The 9,730-nt window shown below is 49.3% G+C and overlaps 1 protein-coding gene across 3 annotated transcripts; it reads left to right on the top strand.

Moving 5' to 3' along the window:
* Positions 1-599: 599 nt before the first annotated feature.
* On the top strand, positions 600-9,247 carry TMEM109 (transmembrane protein 109). 3 transcript variants are annotated; one of them, XM_053562490.1, is made up of 4 exons: positions 600-722; positions 6,228-6,472; positions 7,130-7,232; positions 7,676-9,247. In XM_053562490.1, the coding sequence occupies exons 2-4, from the start codon at positions 6,236-6,238 to the stop codon at positions 8,065-8,067; spliced, it is 732 nt and encodes a 243-aa protein (XP_053418465.1). In that variant the 5' UTR covers positions 600-722; positions 6,228-6,235; the 3' UTR covers positions 8,068-9,247. The 3 variants fall into 3 exon arrangements, with proteins under 3 accessions (XP_053418465.1, XP_053418467.1, XP_053418464.1); XM_053562492.1 differs by having other exon boundaries at positions 614-789; XM_053562489.1 differs by lacking the exon at positions 600-722 and adding an exon at positions 785-916.
* Positions 9,248-9,730: the final 483 nt, after the last annotated feature.

Raw genomic sequence — 9,730 nt, 5'->3', positions numbered from 1 at the left:
CGTGCCGGATCACAGATCAGGCAAGGGATTACCTCCTCCAAATCCTTGGTCTGCCCCCTTCACAATGCGGCCTTTATGGTAGAAATGGGGAGTGGGGGTTGTTTCCCCTCCTTCTCTACAATTCTGAGCTAATTTGGAGCCATCTGCGGTGCACAGATCAGGTGTGGATTTGCTGAGGGAGTGGATGCACTTTACTAGCGTTACGCGCCTTTAGCTGCCCCTCTAACACCTTTTCCCTTTGTGCCATTTTAGGCGCGAAAAGTTTCTCCAAAGACCAGGTGCTCTGCAGCGCCCGGGTTAGAACTACATTTCCCAACACAGCCCCACGAGAGGACTTTGCAACTGGAGAACTACATTGCCCCAAGGGCCGAGCAGTCGAAGAGGCGGATTAGCTTCGACCCTGATTTTATTTAAGATTCAGTTTACCCACTCTACAGCCCAGATATGGTCACTTATTCCCGGTTTCCTAACAGAGACTTCCGTTCCCAGCTCAAACTCCCGCTCTCATTCTTCTCTGGGTGGAAACGCTTGGGCTGCCGGGGAGGGCAGGGGAGTAAAAAAAGAGGCAGAACGCATGCGCTCTAGGCAGCGGCTCCGGCCGGGAGGGGGCTGCGAGCCTCCGCGCGCATCCCGCCTTGCGCATGCGTAGACCATAAACCAACGCCCGGCGTTGAGGCGCGGGTTTGGTGGCGCGTTTTAGTGAAGTCGCACGGCTGGAGCCGGTGAGTGGAGGCCGAGAGCGAGACTTAGGGGGCCGCACGCAGCACGGGGAGGCGGCAGCTGTTGAAGGTTGGGCCAGGGCCGAGCCGTGCGGCCTGGGGAGCCGTAGTGGGGAGGGGTCCGACATCGCGTGGCGGGCGAAACAAACTGGGAACCCGGATTTTCGTTGCTATGCAACCGGGGGCGTCGTTACTAGGTAAATCGAAAGGCCCGCGTTTCCGGGGAGAAGAGGGTTCGAGCGCTGCTCCGAGGTCCATCCGGGGCAGAGCGGGTGCCAGACAAGGGGACGAGGCCAGCGCCCGACCCCCATCCTCTGCAGCCTCGGTTTGAGCCTCTCGGGGTACCCCGAACTTGTGGGTCTCAGTACCTCTCTTGCCAGCAACACCACCCCACAGTTCTTGGCAGGGGACGCACTGTTCGAAATAGCACATGCCACTGACACCCTGTCTCCGAGAGGCTGGGCCCTGGGAGGGCGCGGCGCGGCTGGAAGCTGCCCCTTTGCCTTTGCCCTGCCTCCCAAGCAGTTGGCTGGGCAGCAGCTGTCAGGGGTTTAGCGGGGGCTGCCCCAGACTTGCCAGTACTGTGACTTCATTCTCTGCAGTGGCAGCTTCGTCCTGTTTAGGATCTTCATTTCAACTCAGTTGTGCTTCTCGGGTGGCTGCTGTATATTTGGATCAACAGTTAAAATAACTTCCCTCCCCTCCTCTCCAAGTCTCCATTGCTTCCCTCGCGGCTTCTTGGCGGGTCTTCTAATATTCATTTAACAAGCATTTATTAGTCATCGTTCTGTGCTACTCTTTGGGGATTCCAAGAAAAGGTAGATGTTCAAATACCATCAGGAGGCCGGTCAGTCTAATGAGAGAAGCAGGCTGATAAACCGCTAATGTAGTGAGTGGTATATTAGTAATTTGTGTGATGCAAATATTTCTATATTTTACCTGTTTAGTAAGATGTTTACAAAGTGCTTGCAGCAGCATCTTAACTCTTGGCAGCAACTCATAACCTGGCTTCACCATATTTTGCATTTGAGGAGAATGAAGCACAGACAGGTTAAGTAACAGGCATAAAGGTAATTTCTAGTTTGTGGCATGGTTGAGCCTAGGACAGAAGTCTAAGGTTCTTTGTACACTGCTACATTTTTGAGGCTTTGTCTGGAATAGACTCTTTCCTGCGCTTCTGATCTTTTGTAGCAGCTGTCTGATTAAACATCAGAAATTCCGGGGGAGTTTTACAAACAGACTGAGGCCCCTCTGGGAGAGTCTGAGTGAGTAGCTCTGGATGGGGCAGATATCCTTGTTTAACAGGCTGCACAGGCAGTCCCCATGGGCAGCGAGTAGAGTAAAGAGCCGCTACTCCATAGAGGCAACTATGAGCAGTGGTGGGACGGTCAGGCCTGACAGAGGGCACTATGTCAGCTGCCCCTCCTGCTACATAGTGAGTGATTCATAGCATTAAAGGAAGCTAACCAAAGGGAAAAGAAGAGGAGGAAACAGCCTGTAGACTGCCCCACCCTAGCCCCGATAGCAAACCACAGCTAAACTTATGCAGTAGTACCTTCTCACTATCCAAGTAAGTAAAGCAGTTTCCCCAGCCATATTGCAGCTGCCTGAACAGAAGTGGCAGGAATGGTCCCCATCTTTTGCTGTCTTTTCATACCTCTTGGTACAAAACCTGTGACCTGTAAGCCCAGCAGTGTGTCAACTTCTGGCAGGTGGTTTCCTCATGGGAATCTGGAGGTCCTCCCTCTTTGAGCTTGCTGATATTTGGCAGAACATTAAGCTCCGTGAGGGCAGTGATCATGTCTTACCAAGGCAGTGTGGGGGTGTGAGACAAGCAAAAGGGCAAAACTGAGATTCTGGGTTTTGAAGTCAAGTCCCAGTTGTGCTCTGTGATCTTGGATAAATCACTGGTCCTCTCCTAGTCATACTTTTTGGAGTAAAATGGGGAAAGTAATAATAGCTTAAAAATTGTTCTGATAGTTAAATGAGATAGTGAAGGAACAAGCACTTTGTAAATTATGAAGCACCACACAAAAATTATTATAATTTATTTATTGTTATTTGTTGTAGTTGTTTTTGTTGAGTGCCTGCTATTTGTCTGAAGCCAGGCATTGTAGGAGGTGAAAAAGTTTAAGACTCCTTGTGCTTCTTCCTTGGTGCATTGTGGTTTTGTACCAAGAGGTATGAAAAGACAGCAAAAGAGGTTAAGTCTACTTCGGTTCTTGAGTACCCATGGCTTCTTTCTTTATTAATGTTTGATTAGGGTGAAGTGAGGAGGCATAATGACAGTGAGTTCATACTGCCTGGGATTCACCTGGAAGAAATGAGAAGGAATCCTATTAAAACAATTTGAAAAAATGAACAGCCAGCCAGTCATCCACACTCATTAACTCCAAAATCCTGCTAGATTTGATTTCTGGTGTACTTCAGAAGGTCATCTTGCATGGCCTTCATTGTGTGGGTTTATTTCAAGATCCCCCAGCTCCCCTCTGTCCTGAGGCACATGGCCACTTGAAAGTTGAGGCTGGCACAGAACACAGCAGGCTGCTGTGGGAGGAGCAGCTCATAGCACCCTGACCTTCTAGGGTGGAGGAGACATCTGATCCTTCCTGGTGGAGGTCCTTGGATACAGGATCCAACCCAAGATAGCAACTCTGCTCTTTAAGTCCCCAGCATGGTTATGACCCACTTAGCTCAGAAACTGACCTGTGCATCCTCATCCGTGATCACTGGCAGGCAGGAACCATCTGTTTCTAGATTCATGCCAAAATGAGAAGGCTTTCCCAGTCTGAGATACTTCCATGTGAATAGTCCATTTTGAAGCCCTGCTTGACCCTTCAAGGCCTCAAGAGGGGCTTGGAGCAGCTGTTTCTGGGCCAGAAAGTACCCCAAATGCAGTATTTTTGGAACTTTTTTTGACCCTTCTCCTTTCCGCTGAGCAAGGATGGCAACATCCTTCTCCTCCCTGTGCTTCATGCCAACAGCTCTGGATTTCTGACCAACTCCTTGAGTGCCTGAGTAACTGCAGAACTTCAGAGACCTGGCTGGTCTAACCTCAGGGGTATGGCTTAGCCTCTGATCATCAGGTTTGAAATGACAGAAACTCCCTGGAGCTATAGGTTCATTTCGGAGCCTGGAGGAGAACAAGGCATGGAGGCAAATAAGAGGTGGGCTTGCGGGTGGCTCAGTGAGTAGGGCATTGGCCCCATATACTGAGGGTGGCGGGTTCAAACCTGGCCCTGGCCGAACTGCAACAAAAAAATAGCCAGGCATTGCGGTGGGCGCCTGTAGTCCCAGCGACTTGGGAGGCTGAGGCAAGAGAGTCACCTAAGCCCAGGAACTGGAGATTGCTGTGAGCTGTGTGACGCCACGGCACTCTACCGAGGGCAATAAAGTAAAAATCTGTCTCTACCAAAAAAAAAAAAAGGTGGCTTGCAAACGTTTTTCTTGGCTGATCCCCACCTGTTTCAGTGAGTTGGTACTTGTTGGATCATAACTTGTCTAAGGCATCATGTTACAGAAAGATCAGAGCACAAAGCACAAAGTAGTTAGGTGAATTTCACCGGTAATTCACTGAGATGATTAGTAGATGCCAAGTTTATTTTAGCTCTTGAATAATCCATTGTATGATTTTCTAAATCACTTCTGAGACTTAGTTGGACAGATACAAAGAGTGGTTATGTGTGAGGGGTCCAGTGTCAGATGCACCCAGATTCAAATCCTGGTTTCCACACTTACTACTTAACTTTTCTAAATTTATCAGTAAAATAGAAAATAATAACAATACCTGACTGATGGGCTGTTGCGAAGATTAGAGATAGGTGGTGCATGGCAAGACCTAGCTAAATGTTACCTTTTGTTAGTAGTTACATCTTTCCTTACAAGTTGTTCATTAAGCTTTTGCCTACTGTCTTAGTCCATTTTCTGCTGTTACAACAATACCATAGGCTGGGCAATTTATAGTGAACAGAAATTTACTAGACACAACGTTCTGGAGGCTGGGAAGTCTAAGAGCAAGATACTGGCATCTTGTGAGTAAGGGTTGTCCCGGGACAGAAGGGCAGAAGGCTGAAGCAAGCACATGAGAAAAGAGAAAGATAGGGGAGGTTGGCCCGTCTCATCCTTTTTTTATGTACCCCATTCCTGAGATGGCTAACCCACTCACAAGATAACGGCATTAATCTACTCATGAAGGCAGAGCTTTCATGACCTAGTCACCTCTTAAAGGCCCCACCTTTTAATACTATAATAATGGCAATTAAATTTCAACAAGAGTTTTTGGGGGACATTCAAACTATTGCATGTACATTGGGTCTGGAGAAACGAGGTCATTCTGTATCAGTGATTCTCAACTTTCTATGTTGGAATCACCACAAGAGCTTTTGTAGGTCTAAGCCTAGGCAACATCCATCATGGCTTCTGGGCTTAGAACACAAACATCAGGACTTTGTGAAGCTCCCAGGTGATTCTAGTGAGCAACCGTAGTTGAGATCCATTGTAAACTTTGACTCCCAGTGATGTGGAATTTGAAAGTAGAAGCATGGGTTCAAAACCTTGCCTTGCTACTTATTAGACCAGTGACCTTGAGCAAATTCTTAACTTCTGAGTCTCAGTTTGTTCTCATCTGTACTACTAGGGTGAAGAGGGTCATAGCCATCTCTCATGGTGGTCCTGCAGAGCACATGGCGAGTGTGCAGTTATTCCTGTTTGAACATATAACTGCACACATTTTTCTTTTCTTTTTCTTTCTTTTTTTTTTTTTGAGGCAGAGTCTTACTTTGTCACCTTGGTAGAGTGCTGTGGTGTCATTGCTCACAGCAACCTCCAACTCCAGGGCTTAAGCGATTCTCTTCCCTCAGCCTCCCTAGTAGCTGGTACTACAGGCGCCCACCACAGCGCCTGGCTTTTTTTTTTTTTTAAGAGATGAGGTCTCACTGTGGCTCAGGGTGGTCTCGAACCTGTGAGCTCAGGCAGTCCACCTGCTTCCGCCTCCCAAGTTCTGGGATTACAGGTGTGAGCCACTTCACCCGGCCTAAGCACTTTTATTTACATCATTATGATGTGGTGGTAACCCTATGTCTATTTTTAATTTGTTTTCTATATTGGCATTATCTTAAGTAGATTATAAGCTCCTTGGGGCAAAGCCTTAGAGTCTTTATAATTCTTTTATGCCCATACCACCTAAGACATAGACAGTCCCTCAGGTTTTTAGAACTGGCATATACCTTAGACCTTCTCACCCACTCTGAGGCATTGAATAATACTTGCTGGTTAATCAGGATGCAGGTAGTAAAGGCTATGAAAGAGGAACCAGTGGATCAGATGGTTATGGCCAACTTAAGCTGGAAGTCCCAGTCCTCCTCTCAGCTAACAGCCCTTTCTTTCTAGCTTTAGCTTGGGTGCTTGAGTGGGGGTAAGAGTGGAAGAGGATGTTGGGGCAGTCACAGCTGGGGGGTGGGTATCTGTCGGTTCTGACCTTCAGCTCACCTTGTGCTTCTCTCCTGGCAGACTCAGTCATGGCAGGCTCAGGCAGTAGTCTACTGTGGAGCAGGCATCCGTTCAAAGCCATCCTGATGATCCTAGCAGCCCTCATCCTCTTCCACTCAGCATCAGCCCAGGCCCATCGCGAGTTTGCACCACCAGGCCAGCAGAAGAGGGAAGCTCCAGTTGATCTGTTGACCCACATAGGTCGATCTGTGTGGGAGACACTGGATACCTGGCTTGGGCCAGAGACTATGCACCTGTTGTCAGAGGTGAGGAAGGTGGTCCTTGCCATGACTATGTACCTTGAACAAACATGAAAGAAAAGATTTCGGAAAAAAAAAAGAAAGAAAGAAAGAAAAGATTTAGGTAATGGCCACCTTATCTCAGCTCCACACCGTAATCTGTGTCATAACTCCTGATTCAGAGAGCCTCAAATGCCACAAAAAGAAGGCCCATAGTACTTGTCTTTTGCCTCCTCATTGTTTGATTCCTACCGTAGGGCCTTTTAGCTCCACTCCTTCCCCTGGCTCCTGCCCTTTCTTTGACAGAAAGGCCAGAAAATGAGCCATCTTTATAAACCATGTGACTTGGGGGATTTGACGAGCCCCACATTCGCACACAAGTACAACAACTGTTTCCTCCAGAGTATCCCAGCAAATCAGTTCAATTAGATCCCAAATGTCCTGGTTTCCAGTTCAGAAAAGGAGAAATGGCCTATTATCCATCCTTTGCACCCGGAAAGTAGATGTGGAAGGGCCCCCTCAGCCAGGCCCAAACCCCCAAACCTCTTACTGGGGCCCATCACCACTGACTGAAAAATAGGTTGGAGACATTCCCACAGGCCTGGCCTGGGCAGTGGTGACCAGGCTTGAAGGAGAGGAGTATCGTTATTTGTGGGCTCATCTCACTCCATGATTTTTCCACAGACCTCGTCCCAGGTGATGTGGGCCATCTCGTCAGCCATCTCTGTGGCCTTCTTTGCTCTGTCTGGGATCACAGCACAGCTCCTAAATGCCTTAGGGCTAGATGGTGAGTGGTGTGGAACTGGATCGTTGGCTGGAGCTTTACCTGTACCTGCCTATTTGTGGGAGTTTATCTTTGTTAGGGTCTAGACTTTTCCCCAAGCTGCTTGACACTTCCCAGGTTCTGCAGACATGTGGCATGAGAGCAGGCTAAGAACTACCACCACCATGTGCCAGTTGTTTACATCTATAAGACATCCTATCTCATTTATTCATTACCCAGTTACTCATGGCCCAGTGAGGCAGGTAGAATTGTTCCCATTTAATAAATTGAAACTGTAACTCAACAAAGGGAAGTAACCTATGCAAGGTTCTACAGCTCATAAGAAATGGAACTGAGATTCCAGCTCTTTGAGTCTATGAGAACAGATGATTCTTTTGCAGGGAGGCTGGTACCACCCCCTCTCACTTGTCTGGGAAGCCTAACTCTGTGTCTCTCCCCTCTTCCAGGTGATCATATCACCCAAGGCCTGAAGCTCAGCCCTGGCCAGGTCCAGACCTTCCTGCTTTGGGGAGCAGGGGCCCTAGTCATCTACTGGTTGCTGTCCCTGTTCCTTGGCTTGGTCTTGGCCCTGCTGGGGAGGATCCTGGGGGGCCTAAAGATTGTCATCTTCCTAGCCGGCTTTGTGGCTCTGGTGAGGTCGGTGCCTGACCCTTCCACCCGAGCCTTGTTGCTCTTGGCCTTGCTGACTCTCTATGCCTTGCTGAGCCGGCTCACTGGCTCCCGGGCCTCAGGGGCCCAGCTGGAGGCAAAGGTGCGAGGGTTGGAGCGCCAGGTGGAGGAGCTGCGCTGGCGGCAGAGGCGAGCAGCCAAGGGGCCCCGCAGTGTGGAAGAGGAATGAGTTGGATGACCCACCTGCCTTCATCATACCAAAGACCTGAGTGCGCACAGCCCTCCTGCTGGGCCCTTCCCCTTTTCTTGTCCTGTCTCTGAACCTTCAGAACCTTGATCCCTGCCTTGGTTCCCAACTAAGAGAAAGCCCATTCTCACTGCTGGCCCTCAGAGCCCTAAATTCTGAGGTTCTTAGTCTGGGGTTTATTCTCCCACCTTTTCTCTGTTCCTAGCCTGTCTGGGCCAGGTCAGGTGGGAGAGGCCTTCCCGCTGGCTCCTGCATCTGCTGTCAGCAAACTCACTGCCATTGCTCACTTGTGACTTAACTGGCTCCCCTCTGCTGTGGCCGTAGTTTACAATGCTCTTGATGTTCTGTCCTGTCCTGTTGCTTGGCCAAGTCTCCCACTCCCTTTCTGTTTTTCAGTTCCCTTCAGTCTTGTACTCTCATCAAATTGCAGCCCTCAGAGCATGCTCCTGTTCTCTTCATTGCCCAGCAGTGGGGAAAGGGATGTGGGACCTGGCAATAAGGGAGGGAGAAACAGGGTCTCCTGAAGCCTGTGGGGCTGGAGGGTAGGGTGTTCCTTGAGTCTGTTACAAGTGCCTTAAACAGAGCAGAGCCCTCTGCTTGCCTGCTGCCATAATATATGTAGAAAAGTGCACCATGGCTGCTTTGTGTGAAAAAAGAGCAGTTGCTCTCAAAATTGGATTCCCCTTCAGCCAAAGCAAAAGATGGGTGCTGCTTTGTAGGCTTGTGCCTGCAAGTAGGACCCTGCAGTGGTCATCAGATTCCTTGAGGGGATTTCAGAAACCTGAAGGAGGAAGGAGGACCCGCCTCCTTGCTACACAGCTGCATGTGGTTCTCTACCCCATCCCTCCATCCCTGCCACTGAGGAGGAGCTGATCAGTGCCTACCCCAGTGTCCTGGGGAGAACACAGGGAGTCCCTTTCCTTTCAGGTGCTGCCAGCTGTCCCTCTCCACCCAGTTACCCCTTGGGGAGCTTTGATGGAAGTGGGTGTCCTTCTCTGCCAGGTCTGGCACATGATGGGAAGAATAAATGCCCAATTCTTACTGTTAAGATTTGATGTGGAATCACAGCTTCCGTGATAATATATTTTTATCAGCGCTTGTTTGGTTTTAAATAAAGTGCACGCTATTTTATTATCTTGTTCTGAATAAAATGTGTTTACTCAAAAGTCTAGATTTCTTTGATGTCTTCCTCTACTGCTATACCAGGTTCTGCCTGCCTGACTTCTCCCAGCAGGGGCAGTGTGAAGCTGGGCAGAGGGAGGCCAAAAAGACCAACTGGTACCAGGTTCTCTCCCTCCAGGGGCTGAGAAATGAGGGAGGCAAGCCCTAGTACAACCAACTTCCAGGCACCGGCCAGCCCTGTTGGAATAGTATGTGTGTGTATTGGGATGGGGGCAATGCCCCTTCTCTACATTACGCTGGGGTGTATTACAAGTGGGTAGGCAGCCTAGAGTCTTTCCTACCCTCCTTTTCTCCACCCAATGTGAGGAGTTTCCTACACTAAGGTTCCAACTGGGATGTAGGTTGGAACAGTTTGCAGAAGGGCCCAGGCATGGCTTTTTGGCTGCCCAGGGAATACAAGTGCTCCACCAGAGCTCTGGACCTCTCCCAGCACCATCTGGCAGGCGGAGCTGGGGCCTGGGTG

This window comes from Nycticebus coucang, chromosome 14 (genome assembly GCF_027406575.1).
Source record: "Nycticebus coucang isolate mNycCou1 chromosome 14, mNycCou1.pri, whole genome shotgun sequence".
Lineage (NCBI taxonomy): Eukaryota > Metazoa > Chordata > Mammalia > Primates > Lorisidae > Nycticebus > Nycticebus coucang.
The sequence above is the reverse complement of the archived record's forward strand: the minus strand, read 5'-3'. Positions and strand labels throughout refer to the sequence as shown.

Excerpts from the sequence above, each read along its gene's own strand:
- TMEM109 (XM_053562489.1), top strand. The coding sequence starts at position 892 with ATGCAACCGGGGGCGTCGTTACTAG. Across the intron at positions 917-6,227 it reads ACCGGGGGCGTCGTTACTAG|ACTCAGTCATGGCAGGCTCA; the intron begins GTAAATCGAAAG and ends CTCTCCTGGCAG. Across the intron at positions 7,233-7,675 it reads AAATGCCTTAGGGCTAGATG|GTGATCATATCACCCAAGGC; the intron begins GTGAGTGGTGTG and ends CCCCTCTTCCAG.